Genomic DNA, 25,111 nt, shown 5'->3' on the forward strand with positions numbered 1-25,111 from the left:
CCAATGCTGCAACTCTTACAGCTGCCACAGAGTCCTTTGATACGACTTCTTTGAAGTCGTATCAAAGGAAGGGAGATTTTTACCAACAATTGAAAAGCATTGAGAACATCTTTTTTCAACTGAGTTCTGGTTTGCTTCAGGTTTCTGAATTGCCAAGACTGGTTGAAATCAAATAATCACAAAGTGAATCTCTTGTAACATGACGTACTTTGATAGTGGAGAAGTCAAACAGCTGTGGTTGGGTTTGAAGCTTTCCCTCCTAAAGTTGGAGCGGCAGCACTCACAAATGCCAGTTAGGACTTTTGGATCATTAAAGATAATAGCTGCTTCAGAACTTGCCGCACTTTTTCTGTCATAAAGCTGGTTAAAAGAAACTAGCCTTGCTAAGACACAAATAGAAAACAGTCATCCTGTTCTTCTCGTGGTTTTTTGCTTGATTCGGCGTACTTTTTGTTAATTCAGATGCCAAATCTATAAAAAATTTATTAAACAATTAATGCTTCAGCTTTTTCCCAAAATTTTATTATAGTACTTTATAAAAAAGAAATTTCGATTTTTTTTTAAATTTAATTCTTTTGGTACAGATAACTCGCATACTCTTATTCAAACTAAAAAAAAATGCAACCAATTTTTTTATTTTCTTCCTGAGACAACTTATTTAGCACCACTTATAAAATTTTATGAAATGGATGAATGTAAAAGTTATAAAAAAATTAAGTTTTATTGCTCTAGAGTTAAATATATTGCAGTTTTTTAAATACAATTTTATGCAAGATTGAAAATTGATTTTCATCCACGGACCGTGTAACCAGAACTGGGGATTTATATCACCGTAACCAACAATGATAGTACAATCATAACCCCAAAGGATCTTTCTGGGTTATGACATAAAAGCAGTATTTAATTTTTTTACAAATGTGTTTGTTATTTGAACTCTTTTCTGTTATAAATAATTAAGCTAGTTCCAGCTTGAATTAACAATTATTTCATAAAACAAATTAGATTGTTTTACTATTAACATCTTTATATTATATCCAACAGAGAATAGGGTGAGACTAGTTAAACAACTTTTATTAAATCTAACATGAGTGGTGCGTCATTTTTTACATAATATTTTCTTTATTACAGGTAGACGGGCCCCAAAAACACTTTGACCCCAGAAGCCACACACTAACAATTGTACCTGTAACGCATAGATTAAGCCCTATCAAGTAGCTAAACAGATTTTTATTTACGTGACAAAATAGTATTTTGAAAGAAAACTGATAAAAAAAACCAAATTAAAATGACCGAATAAACCAAAATAAAAGGTTTGTAGAAATCTGTAGAAAGATAATTTAACTTGGGACCAATTCTATAAACAGTTAAAAGAATTTATTGGGAAAATTTTTCTTTTGAAAAAACGTAATTATTTTTAAACTAATTATTTTAACATAAAAAATGCGTAAACACGCAAGTTTCTCGCTGTTTGAATATTATTTTGTGATTGATATAAAACACAAGAAAATAATACGTAATTGTTAACGACCTATTATTTATTTATTTAAAATGACGAACTATTTTAATAATTAATACGTTAACTCAAAGCATTTTTTTACATTCTAGAATTTGTTGCTATAAAAACTGTGTGTAAAATTACAAAAAGAGTCATCCATAAAGAATGTCATGCAAAAGGGGGAGGAAGGGAGTCGAGATAAAAGAGACACAGGGGAGGAAGATTTTTCAGAAAAAGACGTCACTTTATAGTTTATAACACGCATAAAATGTAAACCTATATTTTTATGAGATTAGAGAATAGAGTAAAAGCGGCTAGAATAAAAGATAGAATGAAATTTTTTTTAATTTTTTTTATTTTTAAATATGTTCATTTCGCCTTTTACAATAAATTCAAATTTCATATATACATATATACAACAAAATAAGGAATGGCAGGAGTAAGAAGAAGACATAACTGTCTTATCAACGAGCCCCATTTTTATAAAACCGTGATTTATAAATATCATATTATAATGGTGTAAATGTACAAAGTAGCAATTAGTAATTGCTAAAATGCTTACATTATCTGCAGTTGCAAAAAGAAAATAAGGGCAGCTGCAGTTGTAATAAAACGATCATATACTTGTAATAAAAAAAAAATGAAAAAAAGAGATATATACATTATATTTATATTTAGAGAGTAATATCATTAAAAAACTTTGTCATGGTGAATTGTGATAATAACATTCTTTTGAAAGAATTTAATTTTTAAGTTAATTTTTTATTAGAGCTTTACTTTTTTTATAAGAAACATTTAAAATCTTGCATAGAGAGATCGATAAATAAAAACAACCGTTAAGATTCCTTTTTAAATCTTTATGCTATGAAAAAGTTATGACAATGTTTATTCTTTTGCTCAAACTTATTTATTGAATTAAAATTTTGCAAATATTTTTTAATCATGTTGTGAAGAATCTTTTTTTTTCAATAAGATGATATAAAATTTTATTACAAAATAAATAATTTTTTTTTTTAAATGGTCAAATTTTCCATTGCATAATAATAATTTTTTTTTTGAAAAATGGGCATTAAACTCTCGAAGTGAAATTTGCTGAATCCGAATTCATGTATAACTTTTTACGCGAGTCAAGAATCTTTTTTCAAAATTAAATTTGCTATTTCAAGTAAAAATTTATAGATTATAAACAAGTATTTACACAATATATTGAATTCCCTACTTTCCATACAACCTATCGTTCCCCCAATCATAAGTTGGACTTAAATTTGTCTCCTAATGCTATACTAGGTAAAAACAAAAAGAGTTGGTTTAGTTTCGATTAGGATATTTTATTTCTCCACAAAACTGAGGATTAAATGTTCAATAATTTAATTTCTTATTATCGTACTGCTTGCAAGCTTTTTAACCCCAAGATTAATAAAACAAACAAAAGTATGATCCTTGGGTTACTCCACGTATCAATAGCCTAATCCGAGCAAAAAAAATTGGCTTGGCATATCAACTGTTCAACTAAATGGAAGAATAAAGATCTCAAAATATATTACAAGTGTCTTAGTCGCTCCGCTAAAACTGAAATACTTAAAGCAAAAATGATGCATGAAAAAAAAAATATATCAAAATCTCAGAACAACACAAAACTCGTCTACAAATACATTAACAACCAACTAAAAATTAAAGATAAAATTTGTTCTCTCAAAAATGCTTCAGTGAAAATTGCTGAAACTTTTCCCAATATGCTTGAACTTCTAAACTCTCAATTCAAATCAATGTTAACTCTTGAAAGCTCCGAAAATTTTCCATTGTTAAATAAAAGTGATGTTAAACTAAATGCAATAATAATAACAACTTTGGTTTCTCTATTGCAGACATTATTAACAAACTTATGTGCCAAAAAAGTTTACCCATTCCGCTTACAAAAATCTTCTATGAATCTTGTAATTCTAGAATAGTACCAATTCTCTGGAAACTAGCAAATATTAGTCTGGTCTTCAAAAAAAAGGGAGACAAACTACTTCCTGAAAACTATCGACCTATTTCACTAATCACGGTTGCGTGCAAAATCTTTGAAAAAGTCGTAAAGAATAAAATCTTGAAGCACACCAAAGATAACAATCTGCTCTCTACAAATTAACATAGCTTCCTTTACTATAAATCTTGCGTAACTAATCTAATAGAGACTTTTGATATTATTTCGTCTTCCCTAGCATTCCACCATCCACCAGTTTATTGATGTAATCTACCTCAACTTTGCAACGCTTTTGATTCCGTACCTCACAGCAGACTTATGTTAAAATTAAAATCATTCGGAATAAACGGCAAACTACTACAACGGATTAATTTTTTTAGTAGGTTGAAACCAACGCGTAACAATTAGCAATAATAGCTCGGTCTGGGTTGATGTAATCAGTGGTGTTCCTCAAAGTTCTGTTCTCGGCCCGCTCCTCCTTATTCTCTTCACAAACAGTCTTGCCCAACTCACTGAAACTTTTATATATGAAACTGAAATATTTGCTAACGATATATGAAACTGAAATATTTGCCAACGATTAGGGTGGTAGTCAAAAATTAAATTTTCAGATTTTGTCTGGGACAACCTCTAGTCCTGTTCTTATTGATCTCATGAACTCATGTGCGAAATTTCATAAAAATATTCCTTCATTAAAGGGTGCCACATGCCAACTGATAAAATCACATGTACGCGTAGAAAAGATAGTCGTGTAAATTAATGTGTTGTTGAATATTATCGAAATCTTTAAATAAATTTTTTTATCTGTAAATCCATTTTGAACACAACCAGAAGTCTTTTCAATGAGGTGTACTCTTTATGTTTTTTTTGAGAATCTGACCAGTTGTTAAATTTATCAACTAATTAATGTTCTGTATATGAAAAATATTTATAAATTTCCAAATACAGATAAAAAAAACAGAAATTTTACTTCATAGCATTTTTAGAAATTTGTTACATTCAAATAGTTAAATTTTTATAGTGCTTTATTATTAATTACTTAGCTGCAGCCCACTTACTTATTTTTTCTATCCCAGAATTCCTTGTAATTTGCCACCAAACCGCCATTTTGTATGTTTATCCCTTTCAGACTACCAAATTAATTATGTTAACTAAAAAATTTTATTTTTAACAATTTTGCAGTGGAATATCTCAATTGTGAAAAGTCAGTATACATTTAAGTTGTTATTTTGTAATATAAATTATGTAAACTACTTTGAATTTTATTTTATATAAATTCATATCTCTAAACTCAAAAAAGATACTGAATAATGGATATCACTGAATATATATTAAATGAATAAAATTTTATAACTTTTGCAATTCACATCATGCTTATTGCATAACTTTATTTGTATTTTTCTAGATTAATAAATATCAGAAAATATCACAATCAAAACCTGCAACTAGATCTGCAACCGAAATTTACCTTCTCGGTTTCACAAATGCCTCCATTAATGGTACTAGACTACCGTCACGAAAGCAAGCATTACAGTTTTTCTTCCATCAGTTGAAAATACACAAAAAAACCGTGCGAGAAAGTTCGGACATTACTATTAAAACAGTTGCTGATTTTTGGAACAAAGCTTACATGCCAACGACAACATTGCAACATGCAATTGCGAGGCTAGAGAAAATATACAACGAGTGGAGAAATCTACAAAAGGCTTCAAAAAGAGAAGGAGCAACTCAGATAGCAAAAAAAACAGCCTTTGTTGCATCATTTGAAGATACGTTCGACATTTCTCATGTTGATGCCGAGAGGCTTATACAAAATCCAGAAGACAAACTTTTTCTTAAAGCTCAGCTTGGAAATGGAAGACACTCAAGTTCAATGGCACAAATAGACAGAAAATTGGCAGTCAAGTTGAAGCGTAAACATGAGAGACAAGAGGCTATAAAAGCCAGAACAGAACGAGAAAAATTGAGACATGCTGTCAGCAACAGTAAAGCTTTAGTTGAAACATTTAAATCAGATTCAGAAAAAAGTTGCAATGAGAACGTAGATTCTGACCATAACTCAGCAGTGACACCGCAGACAAAACGACCTCGTCCAAAAAATATTGTCAGTCCACAAGTTGCAGCAGCTTTAGATCAAACGAAGATCAGCGACCGAAATGCGGTTTATGCTTTGACTTCATTCTCAGTTGCTGTTAGTCAAAACCCAAGTAAACTAGCTCTGAATCGCTGGTCAATTCGACGCAATAGAATGAAACATAGAGACGAAACAATTTTGAAATTGAAGGAAAGTTTTGGTGAAAATATTAGGGATGTTCCACTCGTAGTGCATTGGGACGGCAAGTTACTCCCTGATATATCAGGAAAACATGAAAAAATAGATCGCTTGCCTATTCTTGTTTCGGGTCAAGGTGTAAAACGTCTATTGAATGTGCCTAAGCTCCCAAATGGCACTGAAGAGGCAATGGCAAATGCAGTTGTAACAGCAATCAACGACTGGAATCTTGCAAAGAATATAAAAGCCATGTCTTTTGACACTACAGCCAGTAATTCTGGGATTCGCTCTGGTGCAGCAGTTCTTATTGAACAAAAGATGAATAAAGAGCTGCTCCATCTTGCATGTCGGCACCATATTTTTGAAGTTGATCTTGGAGATGTGTTTAACTCATTAGCTAGACCATCTACTGGACCAGACATTTTGATGTTTAAAAGGTTTCAAACAACATGGCCATCAATCGTTCGTGACAGATATGAAGACGGTATATCAGATCCTGAAACAACTTTAGTTTTTAGCAGCAACAGAGAAATGATGAAAGAAGCTATTGATTTCCTTCAGAACTGCTTGCTGACAGAGAACCAGCTTCGTGATGATTATAGGGAACTTTTAAAACTGTCTTTGATCTACCTGGGTCATATTGCTCCTCGCGGGTTCATTTTATGGCTCCTGGGGCTATGCATCGGGCCAGATGGATGGCCAAGGCTATTTATTCAATCAAAATTTTTCTCTTCAGAACCCAGTTTCGCATGACGAAGCGTGAAATAAATTTATCACGTTTCTTGAATATTTTTGTCTGCTTTGTCTATCTCAACTCATGGTTTACTGCTTCGCTGTCCATTCAAGCTCCACTGAATGATCTCATGTGCCTTAAACGACTCACACACATCAGGACAATAAATTTAAATGTTGCGAATGTAGCGATAAAGGCATTGTCTCGTCATATGTGGTACCTCAGTGAGGAACTGATTGCCTTTAGCTTTTTTGATGATCGTGTTGATGCAGCTACAAAATACGAGATGGTAAGTGCAATGAAAACAAAAACTGGAAATGGAATTCCTGCAAAACGTGTTTAACTACGTGAAAACAACATTTCATCATCAGAGCTTGCTGATTTCATTAACTCGAACACCATGAGGTTTTTTGTTATACTGGGCATCTCAACTTCTTGGCTCGAATTGGATTCATCTTTGTGGAACGAGAACCAAGTTTTTATTGCAGCTAAGCATTTTGTAGCCGGTTTGAGCGTTGTGAATGACAGAGCAGAGAGAGGAGTTGCTCTTATCCAAGACTTTAACCAAATTCTAACAAAAGATGAAGGACAAAAGCAAGCACTTCTCCAGGTTGTGTCTGAGCATCGAAAACAGTTTCCATATGCCAAGAAATCCACTGTTGTTAAACAGGACTAAATAGTCATTTTTCCATTCAAAACAAAATGAAAAACTAAAATGATATTGAAATTATAGTTAATTTTTCATGGTTTTCAATGTTCAATACTTTGTTATTTAAAAACTTTTGAATTAAAATAGTTCATTTAAAAATTTTATTTTAAAGTGCTAACAGCCATTAGCGTCAACCTTAGTAAAACTTTCAACCCTGTGTGGCACCCCTTAATGATGAAATATCCTTCTCAAATTTTGCACATAAGTTTGTTATGCTTAAAGGAACAAAAATAGAGGTTGTCCCATCAATTTACTTTGAAAAAGTTTTTTGAGCACCACCCTAGCAACGATACTAAACTTTTTTTTAAAACTTTGTCGCAGACTAATTTCGTTTATCTGCAGGATTGCCTACGCTTAGTATACGAGTGGTCAAACACTTGGTTACTTAAATTAAACATTTCAAAATGCTGTGTTATCCATTATGGCAAAGCTAATTCTATGTACAGTTACTTTTTGAAAAACAACCGAGGTATAAATGAAAGCCTAAAACTCTCTACTAAAGAGCGTCATTTAAGAGTTATTTTTACATCTAACCTCAAGTGGAGCACACATATTCAATCAGTTGTCTCCAAATCTCGACAAATTTTTGGTATGCTTAAAAAGGCATTCACCATCATTGATGAAAAATGCTCTCAAATTATATAAAGTGTTTATAAGACCACACCTTGAATATACAGTGTCTATCTGGAATTTTTGGTATTTAAAAACTGACGTTGCTTTAGCTGAATCTGTTCAACGTAAAGCAACAAAATGGGCTTCAAGCTTGAAACATCTTCAATACTGTGAAAGAATAAAAAGACTAAATCTACCATTACTTGAGTTTCGGCGCCCACGATGCAATTTTATCCAAATCTTTAAACTATTACATCAATTTGATATAATTAATGATATAAATCAACCAAAATTGACTAACTCGTTGTCACATGGCCACTATCTTAAATAAGGCGTGAATTTGTTTCAGACTTTCTTCCAAGACACAACCAACTGTATAATAGATCAACAAAATACTGGAAAGAACTACCCAAGCAAGTTACTTTCTACTCAACTGTACTTTTTTTTAAATTCGGAACCAATATTAATAAAACTGGTTGTTTATAGTAGGGTATTTTCCCTGCATGCTATATATATATATATATATATATATATATATATATATATATATATATATATATATATATATATATATATATATATATATATATATATATATATATATATGTATATATATATATATATATATATATATATATATATATATATATATATATATGTATACATATATATGTACATATATATATATACATATATATATATATATATATATATATATATTATATATATATATATATATATATATGTAAATTATGTTAGTGTATTTTACAAATAGAGTGCTCAATGTTCTTAAAGAACAGAGCAATAATTAATTAGTAAAAAACACTTATCTAACTTTTATCTTCGACTTGAAGTTTCACCATTGCACAGTGGGCCAGTAGGTGGACAAAATGGGAAAAATTTTAGTTGTCTAGTCTTGAAAACCTATTTAATTTTAGTATCTACATATATCAGGAGAAATCTATTGATAATTTATTTATATTAAATCCCTTAGTTACCAGGACTCTAAGCATTTGAATATTGAGATAAAATAAAAAAAAAAAAAATTATAAATAAGTAATTAACGGTGACATCAACGTTGTGTTATGTTTCAATTACATCTACGTTTTTGAAACAAAAAATGAGTACATGTTATTCTAGAGTATTTAGAGATAAGAAAAACCAATGTGTGAAATAATTTTGTCATAGCATGTTATCTCAGTTATACTTTGAAAATCACAGATTAAAAAAAAAAATTTCTTAAGAAACTTATTTTTTGCCGCACAATAACTAATAATTACCACAATTTGCCATGTGTTGTCTTATATTTATTTGAGCTATATGATGCTTCAATCGAGTTTTAATTGATTGCTCGTCCCCTTAAATCCCCGTTCAGATTTTATGTATGTTTTAACTTGGTTGCTATGGTACTAAATTTTGCATAGCAACAACTCATTTTTACATTAACGTTGTTTTAACAGTATTTTACTTGCGCTAAATACACAATATTGGGGGGTATTTATTAAAATGAGATTCAGAATTCTTATGAGGTTAACTTTTTTTGGTTACTATGGATACCTTACTTTGCATAACATAGCAACAACATATTTTCGGTAGTTGTTAGTAATTTAATTACTAACACTGACAGTAATTTAATTACTTTTAATTTTAATTACTAACACTTGTAGTAACTTAATTACTAACAAGTATTAGTAGTCCAGGCGGCATATATATTATAACTTTTTACTTTTAAATACAAAATACTTGTTACAATAATTATTTAGATATGGTTTTGTTAAACTTAGACATTCATAATTTTCTCCAAAAAAACAATCTTAGTGTTTCAAAACAAAATATTACTGAAAATATATTAAAATTTATTCAGTCAAAATTTGCTGATTTTAAAGACGTTGATTTTAGACATGCTGTTCAACGATTTGTTTACTTGTATAAAAAAAAGTGGAAATCTGCAAACTATACTGTGAAAAATTTTGAAAAGAAGTTTGTGAACTGGCTTAATGAATATTTAATTGTCAGAAAAAAAGACAATGAACCAACTGCAAGTAGACGTGGTCGAAAACCAGTTGCATTTGATAATAGTTCTAATAAAACTAAAAAACGGCGTGCATCTTGTTTAATTGAATCTCATTCATCCAATGAATTATTTTTTGCTGCTAATAAAAAATTTAAAGATGAATCTGTTGTTATTGCTGCCAAGAATGTTTTAAATATATCAAATACAGATAAAGCAACTAAATATTTAGCAGACGAAGCACTGGCTTTAATAATTGATGCAAGTCTGACAAAAGCTTCCTATCAATTGATTAGAAGCGGAGCCTTGGAGAAAGAATATAACATCTACCCCGCTTACAATGATGTCAGAGATGCAAAATTGAAATGTTATCCTGCAAACATAACAGTGGAGGACTATTCAGCTTCAGTTCCTTTAAAAGATTTAATGACTCATACTTTGCAAAGAATCTGTGCAGTTCAGGAACCTGTGCTAAGGCACTTGATATTGAACGACAAAGCAATAAAAACAATGACACTAACGTGTAAGGCTGGTTTTGATGGTGCTACTGACCAAAGCATTTATAAACAAGTTTTATCAGAACCCGACATTAACAGAGATTTAAAGCGTGAAGAATCATTATTTATTACTTGTCTTGTCCCATTGGATTTGACTGGATTTAACAACAGCAACGAAAAGGTGCCTATTTTGAGAAATCAAAAGTCGTCCTCCACAGCCTATTGTAGACCCATAAGATTTGCATACAAAATGGAATCCAAGGAATCTGTGATTGAAGAAGATCAGTACATTAAAAGTGAGATAGAAAGCTTGGGTATGATTTTATTAGAGGTTTGCGGATCTTCTATTGAAGTGAATTGTATTATTGAACTTACAATGATTAATGGGAAGGTTCAAACAATATTATCTGAAAAAAATAACTCATACCAATGCTGTTCAGTGTGTGGTGTCTCTCCAAAAAATATGAATAGTCTTGATATCCTTAATATAGATTATACTAACAGAGAGTTCAAATATGGTCTTTCCAGTCTTCATGCATGGATTCGATTTTTTGAGATGTTATTGCACATTGCATATAAAAAAGAAACAAGAAAGTGGCAAGCAAGATCTAAAGAACACAAAGAAAAGACATCTGTAGCTAAACAAAAGATTCAGACTGATTTTATGAACAAAATGGGACTTGTTGTTGATTTCCCTAAAAGTAGTGGTTCTGGAACAAGTAATGATGGCAATACCTAAAGGCGCACTTTTGCAGCATATGAACAAACAGCTGAAAATCTGGGTATTGATTAAAACCTTATATTCAGATTTTACATTATCTTGGTAACGCTCTCTTCAGGATATGAAATAGACTGCTTAAAGTTCAAGGATTTTTAGACTATATGTGTCCCTTTATCCATGGTATTACATGGCTCAATCAGTTCACAAAGTATTGATACATGGACATGACATAATCAAAAGCCTTACATTACCCATCGGACTTATGTCAGAGGAAGCTCAAGAGGCTAGAAATAAAGACTTTAAATCTTATCGCAAAAATTTTAGCCGATAAACATCCAGAAAAGCAACAAATACTGATCTTATCAATAGACTACTAGTTTCCAGTGATCCTGTTATTTCATCATTGCGTAAATCAACATCACACCAAACAAATCATAAAGCATTTCCTTCAGATGTTTTACAATTACTTAAACAAACTTCAAACGATATTATTGTTTTATAATTTTTTAATGTAATTTAAAATTGATAACGTTTTCATGCACTATTTTTTGCTTTTATTATTCCTAAAACATTATTTACCTAAATACTCAATTGTTATTCAATATAGGTGGGTCAAAAATCCGATAAGATATTCAAATATCAATTTACCACTTTGTAACTAAGGAAAGTATCCGGTAACTAAGCAATATAAGTATCCATAACAACTAAATTTAAAAAATTATCACTTTTGTAAGAAGTGTGATCTCATATTGGTACTCATGCCAAATTTAGTGAATATAGCACTTATAAAATATCTGCAGATAACAAAAGTAGGTTGTTGCTAAGCAAAATAAAGGTATCCATAGCAACGAAATAAAAAAATATTACCTTCATAAAAAGCGCAGACATCATATTAGTACTCATACTAATTTTAGTGAATATAGCTCTAATATTAAATTAGCTATGAATTTTGTCCAGTAAAAGTGCATTCTGGCCCACTGTGCATTGCTGGATCATCAGGAAGAGTTCTTCCTGATGATCCAGCAATGATCTTCCTGATGATCCAAGAACTCTTCCTAATGATCCAGCAATGGTGAAACTTCAAGTCGAAGATAAAAGTTAGATAAGTGTTTTTTACTAATTAATTATATATATATATATATATATATATATATATATATATATATATATATATATATATATATATATATATATATATATATATATATATATATATATATATATATATATATATATATATATGTGTGTGTGTAAATTATCTTAGTGTATTTTACAAATAGAGTGCTCAATGTTCTTAAAGAACAGAGCAATAATAAATTAAATTAGTAAAAAACACTTATCTAACTTTTATCTTCTACTTTAAGTTTCACCATTGCTGGATCATCAGGAAGAGTTACTAAATCTCAAAATAAATTCAATTTATAGAAAAAAATATTTTACAGGAAGTTATAAATTATTATAAAACTATATTTTTTTTGTTAACGGGAAGTTACAAAAAGTAATTATTAAATAATTTTCTTTGGAATGGGGATAGTTTAATTTGGTCATTTGTTTTTATAATTTTTTAAGAGGTATTTATTTTCGTGCCTACATTTAGCAATCAATTCAGATTTTTTATTTAATAAATTTTCTTGATTTAAATGAGTAATTATTTCAAATTTTTCTTGCAAACATAGCATACATTTTTTGGAAATGTTATTATAGGCAGGGGCAGATTTTAGAATAGACCATTGTAAATTAAAATTTTTATTTTTATCTTTTAAATCCCAAATATATTTTGACAGCATAGTCTCTCTCTCTTTCTCTCTCTCTCTCTCTCTCTCTCTCTCTCTCTCTCTCTCTCTCTCTCTCCCTCTCTCTCTCTCTCTCTCTCTATATATATATATATATATATATATATATATATATATATATATATATATATATATATATATATATATATATATACCGACTACCATAAAAGCACTCTCTGATTGCTTGGAAGGAGCATTTGACCTTGAAAAGAATCTCACTTCTATTACAGCATGGGGCTCTCCAGAGCCGTATTCAGCTTTTTTTGGTCTTTGAGATAGCTAACTTCCAGACATGAAGCAAACGCTAAACATTAATATGTTTAAACTTATGTCAAATAAGGATGCTTTGCAAAAATTGCGAAGATTGGAGGCTGGAAACAAAAAAGCCCCAAATTTTGTGCCCCCTTGCCCCAAAACGTGAGAGCAACAAGTTGATGAAATATTTTTTAAACTGTTCTCAACTAAACTTATAGTCATTGATAAATTTTAAATTTCATAGCTTTCAAAAATAATGACCATATAAAGTTTAAACCTCCCTCAATTTGAGGGGGTTATAAATTTTGTATGGTCATTATTTTTGAACGCTGAAAGATAATACTATGAAACTTATAATATATCAATGAATATAAGTCTAGTTGAGAACAGTACAAAAATTATTTCATCAACTTGTTGCTCTTACGTTTTGGGGCAGGGGGGCACAAAATTTGGTGCTTTTTTGTTCCCAGCCTCCAATCATCGCAATTTTTTGCAAAGCATCCTTATTTGACATAAGTATAAACATATAAATGTTTGGCGTTTGCTCCATTTCTGGAAGTTAGCTATCTCAAAGACCAAAAAAAGCTGAATACGGCTCTGGGGCTCTCAGTGTTTTGTGAACTTTAACACAGATAAAACTTAAATATTTTCAGATAATCATTATCGCAATAATCTAGATCTTTCTATATTTATGAATGGTAATGTACTCGATGAGTCTTCTACCATTCATCTCCTAGGATTAACTTTTACTTACGATCTTTCTTTGAAACCATATATCAAATTAATTGCAAAATTAGCATCTGGTAAGGTTGCTTCTCTTCATCGTGCTCGCCACATTCTTACTCCGGATTCTATTCTTTATCTTTATAAATCTCAAATCTATCCTTGTATATTATATGTTGTTGTACTGTTGCTATATCTGGGGCAGATCTTCCTATTATGTCCTTTCTCTTTTAGACAAAGTGCCTAAACGTATTGTAAACATAGTTGGACCTTCTCTTGCAGCCAACCTCCAACCACTATTACATCGTTTTAATGTTGCTTCTCTTTCTCTTTCCTATAACTAGTATAATGGGCACTGCGCTAAAGAGCTAGCGTCTCTTGTGTCATCCACTAAAGTTCATTCTAATGTTACTTGTCATTCAATTAAGTCTCATCCATTTACTGTGAATGTTTCTTAGTGTTCTAAAAATTCTTATTCGTCTAGTTTTTTCGTTCCAACATCAGTTCTTTGGAATTCGCTTCCTTCATCTTGTTTTCCTGATTCATATAGTTTGCAATCTTGTAAGTCGTCTGTCAATCTTTATCTTGCTCTATAAACTCCATTTTTTTTCTTCAAGTAACTTCCAACTCTAATAGTGGTTACTTGCAGCCTTGTTAAAAGTGAAAATGTCAAAATAAAACAAAAAAAAATAACAATAAAAATATATATAAATAAATATAAATATATTTAAACAACTTTAAAATCTATTCTATAATATAGAGTGCTCAATGTTCTTAGAAGAACAGAGCAATTATAAATTAGATGAAAATCACTTTACAAAAATTTTTTTTATTTAACACTGTGTTTCATCAATAAAGACTCATCAGAAATAAATGATCAAATTAATAAAACTTCAATTTATACCAAAAATTAAATTACAATAAGTCGCAAATGTCTTAACTACTGTAAATTTTCAAACATTTGTGGAATTTGCTGACACTATTATATAAAGAATTCTTTAAAAATGATTACTTATGCTTTTTTTCAAAAAAATATATTTTAAAAAGGGGATTTAAAGTAACTATTATTTGAGCTCATTTATTTTTATAGTTTTTTAGGAAAAACTTATTTTCGTGCCTACATTTTGAAGTTAATTCTGATTTTTTATTTAATTAGCATTCTTGTTTGCATGTGAAATTATTTCAAATTTTTCTTGTATGCATTTTTCATAGTATGCATTTTTTGGAAATATTGTTTTATGTAGGCGCTGTTTTAAGGATGGACCTTTTCAGTATAAAATCATCAATATTTTTACCATTTAATTGCCATATATATTTTGACAGCATGGTGTCTTTTGAGTACTTTTTATTTTTAAAGATTGCTTATGATTAGCAAATCCGTTCATTCTCTGTTATGCCAATATATTGTTTATCAGGTACATTCTTAGAGGATACAACACACTTATATACCACATTTTTTTATAAACAACTTCCACTCATTGGAAAATTGTTTTTTTGTTTACGATTACAATTTTCTGTAGTTTTTTCATTTAGGATTTCTTTTTTGTTTAACAAAACATTATTGTGACCTTTAATAATATAAAATTTTATAATATATATATATATATATATATATATATATATATATATATATATATATATATATATATATATATATATATATATATATATAAAAGTTGTATTTCTTCTTTTACAATTATATTAAACACTGATAGAATCACACTTTGTAGCGGTTATAGAAATTATATTGAAAAAGTAAATATTTTATATTTTAGATTTTTAGTTGAATTATGCTGACATCTTAATACGAAGAATTTGAATAAGTGGTTTGAAAAAACAAAGCGCGCAGTCGAGGCAAATGTGACAACGATCCCCCTTTTATGTTTGTATAAAGACACCTTCAAATTTACTCACAATCGTGTGAATTTCATGAGAATTTTTTTATCGATTAAGTTTCTCAAATAAATAAAAAACTTGATAAACAAACATTTAAAGCACAATAAAATAATTTTTGTTAAGAAAAAGAATTTTAAGTATTAAAATTTGACTTTTTCATATCAAAAACACATATAAACAAATAACTTTTATAAAAAAAGATAAAAATAACAGTGAAAATGAATTTTTTTGATAAGGTTTCTGATGCGCGATTTAATAATTCAAAATCTTATCTATATTTTTAGTAATATACTTTGTGACAACCAACCCGCACGACAACCAATCCGCGCGACAAACAACCCCGCTCTTCCCTATTCAATTTTATATTCTTGCCCATAGTCAAAACAATGCAAGACACCTCCTAAAACCATTTTTAACAAGCACCCACTGCATGCAAGTTTATTTTTTGATGAATGCATTGCATTAAGTAAAAAAAATAGTTTTCTTATGATATTTATGAACATGTAATAAAAAATTTAACGTTAAAAAAATTCAATTACTGTTAACACTAATTTAATTATAATCAACTGAATTTGCAGTTAAAAAGTTGATTTAATACTTAGTCGTTCACTTAATTTTTAAATACTTTATACTAACCCATAAAAGTATTGGTGAAACCATTTTTTATATACTGGAATGGTGGAATTAGGTTCATTTCATATCCGCCTGGCTGAAATTAGGTCATAGTGGCTGTACTTTGGAATAATTCGCATACCTATTGTTATCTTTGTTTGTTTGAGGAACTTTTATATTTAAAAATTTACATCATAATGTTTTTAATACAGAAAGTTTTATCTTTCTAGCAAACTTATAGGAATTGTATGCTTGTCATACATGTCTGTTAGGAACAAAATTCTGTTTTTTACTTTTTTTATAGTTCACTATCATTATAATAGTTTGTTTTTTGTTAATTATTATTTTGTTATTAGTTTATTTTATTAAGGTCACTGCAATAATTAGTTTTTATCTATATTAATGACACCGAACCTGAGTATGTTGAATTATAAATAAACTAGTAACTTTTTAATTTTATGGTTGAATAAATGGATAAAAAATATCAAAATACTTTGCAAAGTCATACCTACCCAAATCTGTTTTAAATGACTTTCTTTTTCTAATGCTAAATTGTTGTTCATTAATTCTGTGACTAAAGATGAATCATCAAGTCTTATTAAAAACATGCCTAAAACTGAGTGAAGTCCTAATTATCGATCTATTTTTCTTCATAAACTTATCCTACAGATTATTTATAAGCCTATTGACACTCTTATAAATAACAATGAATTTGGTGTTAAAAAAAATGAATTTGGTGTTAATCACTCTACAAATCACACTCTCATTGAAATCAATAAACTTTGCTAAATGAAATTGATAGATATTGATTGAAAAGCTCATGATAATAAAAGTTTTGCACGTGGTAAATTTATTAATTTACAAAACGCTTTTGATACAGTAAACACAGTAGTCCGAAAAGGGTTCCTAACCTTAATCTTAACAACCCGAAAAATTGCTTAAAGTGGAGATTTTAAAGGAATTGAGTTTTGCCTAATTACACCAAAAAAGTTCATGCATGAACTTTTTTGTTATGTGTTAAAAAATGCAATGTTTAAGAACAAAATTTTAATGTCATTTTTTTTTAGTTTTTTACTAGTATCTGAATATATCATTAAAACCTAATTAAACACTAAGGATTATTGGTTTATAATATTTTCAACATTGAAGTCTTTAAAAAGTTTAATTTTGTGGCAGTGGAAACACATTTCAAAAATAAAAGTTTATGTATATTTGGGTAAAAATTTTAAATGCAATTTTCTCCTGAGGACTTATCATCCCATCACATAATTTTTTGGGTTGTTTTCTAAGACGTTTGTACCCTTTTTTGAAAACTGTGCAGACTATTCTATTCTATTTAAAAATTTTAAAATACTATAGAGTTAGAGGCATATCTTTTAAATAGTTTACAAATCTACACAATAGAATAAAGTTTGTTTCTATCAATGATCTAAAATCTACCCTTTTAAAATGTTCTAATAGTGTCCTTCAGGTTCAGTATTAAAATCACAAACTTACAATCTATTAACCTATTCAACCTATTCAACAAATCTTTAAATACTATTTATTTCCAGAGTGATAGTTATAATTGTAAAGTGTTAAACTAAGTGACATGCTACCCTCTAACTTTTGTCATTTTATTCGCTAAAAGCGCAGACTGTTGTTATTATCTTCAATCCACATTTTAAACCTTTTATCTATCTATCTCAAAATTTTAATCTTTTATCTCAAAACACCGTTCTAATAATTCAATAAAAAATACATGAATAAAATATAGATATAAATCAATAAAATAAAAAACATTTATTGCTAGAATAACTTTCCTTGAAAACTAAAAGCTCTCAATTTATTCCCAACCTTTAAAAATAGATTACTCTATTTCTAATAGACCTCTTCAGAATTGGTTCCAAATGTTCCTTAAATATAATTGCATAACAGAACTCCATGATTTTTTTTTCATTATTGAAATTAAGAAAGCATATATATAGTATATAAAAAACAATATAATAGTAATATCAATTATAAAATCAATATCAAATAATAAATCTCAAAACATCCTTGAGCTTTATTTTAAATTTTTATACATTATAAAAATCAAAATGTCGAATACTGTATGTATGAAATAGTGTATAAAAAATAAAGGGTATGAATTTGATTTTTTTTCAAAAAGCAAAAAAACATACTTAAAACCAAAATATTTTAAATGTATTTAAAATTAAATTAACGAAAAATCATCCGGCAATAAAAATTTCTAACGATATAAAGTTTACAGCCCTCATTAAACAAGAGAGTCTAATTTTTGAATGTTTGAATTAATTAGTTTAATTTTTTTTACGGGAAAAAGATTTTTAATTCTTTTATTTTTAAGTTGAGTTGTATATATAAAATCAACTAATTTATTTTTAAAAGTTTTTAAGAAACATTATTTAATCGAAGAGAAAAAACTATGCATATTTCATTCTCCTTATATTTGAGGAGAATGAAATATGCAAATTGATGGGTAATTTAAGGAATACTTAATTAAAAAATCCAACCAATGATAACGATTAAAAAAACAACCAATAATAACTATTAAAAAACAACCAATTAATAAAGAAAACATTTTTATTTATGTGATGATGTCTTTAAACGGCCAAACTTAACATTTTGAATTTTCGAACCGACACTGATATTTTGACTTGTTATACACTTAATTTGGTTTGCTGCAGTTGTTGTTGTTGGAGTTGTAATTTTGATTGATTTATCTGCTGCTCATAATCAAAGTCAAGCTGCGTTGCTTCCTAACTTGCTTTGCTGATTTTTTACTATCAGCATCTTTCAACCTATGAATATTTCATATTTATTGAGGCACTCCTCTTCGCATCTTGGCACGTCTACATTTTTTCTTGTTTTTGTGCCAACATATTGAATGATAAACATTTGCTGCAAAGCTGCGGCAAGGAATTGGGTCGATTGCAATTGTTTTTCAACAACTTTTTAAATTTTCTTTTTAATAGCCGTAGTTATATTAAAAGTTGATTGTTTAAACGTAAGTTGGTTGTAAAGTTAAATTTGTAGCTGGTGCTATACGACGTATGCTAGATATTGTTGGCGTAGATTCAGAAGGCTGTGGCTGAGATAGTATACCTAGAGGTGCTGTTGGTGGCAACACTGGCATAGATTCTGGTGGTTGAAATGAAAAAATTTCAGGTTGAAATGAAAGTGCTTTAAACGTATTAGCAATTAGTAATTTAAATTGATCAACTTTCCTGATGTTGAGCAAAAACAAACCACTATTTTGAAATCCCGCGACTGTTTCCATGCGTGTAAAAACTTCACCAGAGCTAAAAAGTTTTCCTTGCAGTTTACTAAAACATTCTTTTGTTAGATTGCTGAACTTTTGCATAAAACTATTGAAGTATTTTGCGCCAAACATTTTTGACGTGGCAATAAACACCAACATTAAGTGGCTGCATAATATGTGACGAATGAGCGGGTAAGCAAATTAACAAAGTATTGCTTACGATACAAATAAATATAACTCAATAAGTAACATGTGTCAAAACTACGACTAAAATATGAGTACTTACATTTAGATAACCAAATTTCTATTTAAGTTTTAAAAGACATCTTTAAAGAGTATATTGTATATAATTAAATAGAAACTTCTTCTATGGATGTAACTATTTATCTTTAAACTAATTATTATTACAATATTTCAAGGGAGTATAGATACCCTCGTTATCAAGTATAGTTTAATTACAAAAAATCGTTAAAAACAAAACAAACAAAAAAAACACAAATGAATCCAATAGTTTCTTTTGATTCAAATATCTAAACACAGGAATGTTATGAAACGTTATGAACAAATGTTTATAAAATCAAAAAAAAACTTAAATTAAAATTTGAAAAGTTATCTCTCGTAAGGTTGCTGCATAAACAGAGCAACAATAACAACAATATCAACGACAACCATAACAAATCAATTTAAAAAGTTCAAGAACACTTACTTTAGCTAATTCTGATATACCAATTCATCATAAAATAATACTTGATCTCGGTCCAAAGTTTGTCTCCAATCCAAAACCTAACTTAAATTTGTTTAGAAATTTAAAAAATTGACTAAACTATTTACCTGGAATTTTTTTAATGGCGGGAATGTACGGACCAGTGAGCAACTGCACGAGTTGCTTACATTCAATCCATCCGAACAATCCGGATGGATTAAAGGTAAGCAATTTGTTCACCGATGGAGTAATAACTTATGACCCCACAGTGATTGATTGAATGATTAAGTAGCTTTGCTGAGTGAAAGCTCGCCACATTTAATTTTCGCCACTGTAAGCGCGACTTGGTCTTCGGTGTAAGTTTTTTTTTTGTTGTTTACCGAATAATTGGCCTATTTCATTCAACCCCATAGTTCATTGTCTCCGTTTTTAACTCATAACAATTTACCATAAATAGCAAATTTAATTTTGCTTAAAAGATCTCAGACCGACCTAAAAAGTTATTCAAGGGTACGTTTTAAGTTTAATGCCAACAAATTTCTAAGAGTTTTAGGCCCATATTTCAAAAAAAAAAAAAAAAAAAAAATTATTACGCGATCGAAAATTTTACCATTTATAGAAAAAAACGATTTACTTTGTATTAAAATTTTGTATCATTTTAATCAGAAAAATATTCTCCACAACATGGTTAAAAAATATTTGCAAAATATTTCTTATGAAATTTTAAATTTTTAGATAAACTTTCATCTAGTTTCAAATACTAAAAAATAATTTTTTAGTGGTGTCTTCTTTTTTGTTGTTTCTGGCTCTAATTAACAGTTTTAACCCAACACGTTGTTATATGAAATAAATATTAACACGCAAAATTTTAGATATTAGAACATGACTAAAAGTTTAGTAAAATTCAAATAACGAAAAAACGCTAAACTCCTATTCCGCCACCCCCCCCCCCCCTTGCCTCCACAATGAAAGATGTAAAAAAAATTTGAATGACTATTATATTAAAAAAATCAATCAAGTTTGTAGATAAAAAACAATTACATCTAAATATATATATGCTAAAAAATATAAAACAATAATAAAAGTAAAATAAAAAATAAATAATATATACGCTACACAAAAAAAAAAAGCACATGTCGCACGTGATGATTAACATATTCGGCTTTAAAGTTTCGCAAATCGCAATGATCAATATAATCGCAATACTCAACGCATGCTTAAAAAAATAACAATACAAAACAAATAAATAAATTATTTCTTGCATTCCTTTGACAAGATTTTATTAAAAAATATATGTATTGTTAATGAAGCTAGAAAAATGAACAATGTAGAATGAAAATAAAATGAATGGATTAAATAGGAAAAAAAATGAACAACAAACAGTTATTAAAACTCTTGTTGCAGGTGCCAGAGATTTTTCACAAGACGAAAATATTCGGCGAAGCGAATTTTTTCGTCGATAAGCATGCGCAGATAAGACATTTCTGTCAAAATTAACAGAAATTATCGACTTATCGACGAAAAAATTCGTTTCGCGCGAATATTTTCGTCTTGTGAAAATTCGCCTTAAGATCATCTTTAAAATTTTGTTTTCGCAGGTAGAAAAAGTTTATCTAACAATATTTTAAAAAAAGCTTACATAAAACTTGTAGTGAAGGTTTCCTTATAAGATAAGTAACAAAAATCACTTTCAAAACGAGTTCTTTTTACTTGAAAATACGTTACATTCCGCTAAAATAATAAATTTACACCTTTTTGCGTTTAAGTTCACCAATTTTCACTTAAATTTGGCCAACTCAACCTACTACTACTATTTTCACTTTAATTTGGCATTTTTTCATTTTAATATGGCAATTTTCACTTTAGAAATTAAAGTGAAAATTGCCAAATTAAAATGAAAAAATGCCAAATTAAAATAAAATTTGGCCAACTTAAAGGCAAAAAGGTGTAAAACTTTACATTAATGAAGGATTTAACATCTCTTTAAAGTCCTGTCAAATTTATCAACATCTAATGTAAAATAAGGTTTATTTTATTTGAACATGATTTAAACTAAAGACATGTTCGTATAAAAATTCTCACTTCTTTTATCCGGGCTATATTGTTGGGACATCAGTAAAATTTCCTAACTTTTTCAACCAAAAAAGTAAACGGCTTTTCTGGTTGAAAAAAAGTTTTCCAATTTTATTTTATTTATATTATGTTTTATTATTTAAGTTTATTAAAAAACTCATAATAATCATTTACAATACTTAAATTTTTTCATAATAATCATTTACAATACTTAAATTTTGTTTATGAATATATAAATGCACACACCCAAACACACAAATACATAGACATGCACACGCTCACGCATGCACACACACACACACACACACACACACACACACACACACACACACACACATATATATATATATATATATATATATATATATTAACATAGACAATTACACACACACACACACACACACACACACACACACACACACACACACACACACACACACACACAAGCACACACATATATAATCATATAATACATACTATTATAAATATCAAATAGTTTAGTATTTGTTATAATTATAGTTATATCTGAATATGTCTGTAAATATTCTTAATAACTGTTAGTGTTAATAATTAAAAGTATAATTTACTTTATTAACTAAAAACTTTTTTAGATTATACTTTTCTTCATTTTAAGTCAAGCATGCGTTTCTTCAGCCCACGAAGTATTTTTATGCTTTATCCTCTTCCCTTTTAGAAAGCATTGAAATATCCTTAAATCGTGAAGGTGCGCTTGAAATGACTTGTTAATGTAACAGTTAACCAATGCATTTAATACCGCTGACAATTTTGCAAATAGTGCACAAAATGTAAATATAATACTTGGAATTTTTACTTTGAAAATTGAAAGTAAACTGACCACAGAATAAGGGGTCCAAACAACAAAGTAAGCAATTGCAGAACACAATAATACTTTTAAATAAGCTTTTTCTAATATTTCAATTTGTTGATTTGGACAATTTTCTCTAAACCTGCGATGCTCATCCACAGTTTGATGTTTTACTCTAAGCGCCCAAATCAACAAAGTTGTTGGCAGTTTATAACAAAATATAAATGCAAACATTAGATAAGAAAATGTATTGGATTTGGTTAAATTCCAATCTAAAGAACATCGCTTTTTATCTAAATCTTCTTCGTATTTTGACCATCCAAGTAAAGGAAACGATGCCCAAAGTATTCCATAGAAGTAGCAACAACAAAGTGATGCCATTTTGTACTTAACTTTGTCACAGTTTTCAAAGTAAAACATAGGACGTTTCAATGCAACAACCCTTATTGCCGATATCATAACAATTTGCATAATATTTGAAACAGAAATAGAGTATGTTAAAAAAGAAGCTCCGACACTTATATAGCTATTCTTTAAAGACGTTACTTTGTGCAACACGCAAACTTCAGAAACAAGTCCAACTACGGTGTGCACTATGTCTGATATTGAAATGCTCAAAATAAATAGGTGCGGTATTTCAATTGCTTTTATTTTGCGGGTGATTACGTAGCATATGATCAAGTTTAAAGTCGTTGATAAAGTGATTAGAACAACAATATAAGTTGTGTATAAAGCTACCAGAACCATGCTTTATTATCTAAACCAACAAAAGTATGATAAGCGAATACATTTTAATATCAGTAATTTGTTTAGTTATTTGTACAGTTATTTATAATACAATAATGAACATCAAAAATAAATAAAATTAAAATAAAAATAATAATAAAAAGTAGTTTTTTTATTATTTTTTTTCGTTTTTTTTTGTTTTGTTAATTATAGCTTTTTAAAGTTTTGATAAAATCGCTCAATCGTAAATAGCGTCAGTTAATTTTATAAAAGATTTTACAATTATTTAAAAATATTAAAAATACTTCTTAATATGCTTAAAGCGAACGCAAACAACATTTTTTTTAGTTATTTTTTTAGTTTAAATCAAGATAAAAGTTTTTAAAGTTTACAATTAATGACTTTTTATTTGAGCTTTTTAATTTATTGCCAACAAATAAGTTTTTTTAAAACCATTGAAAATGTAAAAAAATTACCGCCTTTTTATTAGCAGATTGACTTGTTTTTTGAGTTTTTTTTCCTTTTTTCTTTTTGTAGTTTTCAGTTGTTTGACGCTTGAAAGATTTTTAAAACTTCAATGTGATTGTATTTGCTAATAAGAGAATTTGTGATCTATGGTTTTCATTTTATTTCGCTCGTTAATAAACGAGTTTGCTTACATTTGTTAAACTATTTCAATTTTTTTTTATGTTTTGTTACGCTAAAATCAATTGATTTGATCTTCCATCTTGATAAATCCAAATGTTTTGATGTTCCGTCCAATCTAAAGATTCGATTGTCTAATTCTTTTTTATTGTATTGTTGGATATTTCATAAGTTCATAACATAAATTCAAAAAAGTAGTATATTAACTAAAAGAAGATAGAATAAAATCTTGTAGTTACTATAGCAACTCTAACAATAATATCTAAAGTAAATGACTTAAGGTCTTGAACTATAAGCTTATAAGTCATAAAACAAAGTCATCCTTTTTCCATGTCTGTTTTTAATCCTAGAAAGGTGTATATTAAGTTGTTAGAATTTGTGAATATTTTAAATAAAGACTGTTTTCATTATTCGAATTAGAAGATTCTTCTAATTTTTTTTTTAAATATCTTCTCACATTTGGCAGGTTTATATAACACTTCTGGATTATACTTTGTTAAAATGTTATTTCACGTAAAATATATGTTCAGGTTCTTAACGCCAAAAACTAAAAAAACTAACGTCAAAAACTATAACCAACT

At 28.7% G+C, this 25,111-nt stretch overlaps 1 protein-coding gene across 1 annotated transcript; it reads right to left on the reverse strand.

Moving 5' to 3' along the window:
* Positions 1 to 22,498: 22,498 nt before the first annotated feature.
* Positions 22,499 to 24,633, reverse strand: LOC101234360 (opsin Rh1-like). The gene is made up of 2 exons (XM_065812716.1): positions 24,362 to 24,633; positions 22,499 to 23,916 (listed from the first exon to the last, which is right to left on the reverse strand). The coding sequence occupies exon 2, from the start codon at positions 23,904 to 23,906 to the stop codon at positions 22,968 to 22,970; it is 939 nt and encodes a 312-aa protein (XP_065668788.1). The 5' UTR covers positions 23,907 to 23,916; positions 24,362 to 24,633; the 3' UTR covers positions 22,499 to 22,967.
* Between the last annotated feature and the right edge of the window lie 478 nt (positions 24,634 to 25,111).

The sequence above is a fragment of the Hydra vulgaris genome, chromosome 12, assembly GCF_038396675.1.
Source record: "Hydra vulgaris chromosome 12, alternate assembly HydraT2T_AEP".
Lineage (NCBI taxonomy): Eukaryota > Metazoa > Cnidaria > Hydrozoa > Anthoathecata > Hydridae > Hydra > Hydra vulgaris.

Excerpts from the sequence above, each read along its gene's own strand:
- LOC101234360 (XM_065812716.1), bottom strand. The coding sequence starts at position 23,906 with ATGGTTCTGGTAGCTTTATACACAACTTATATTGTTGTTCTAATCACT.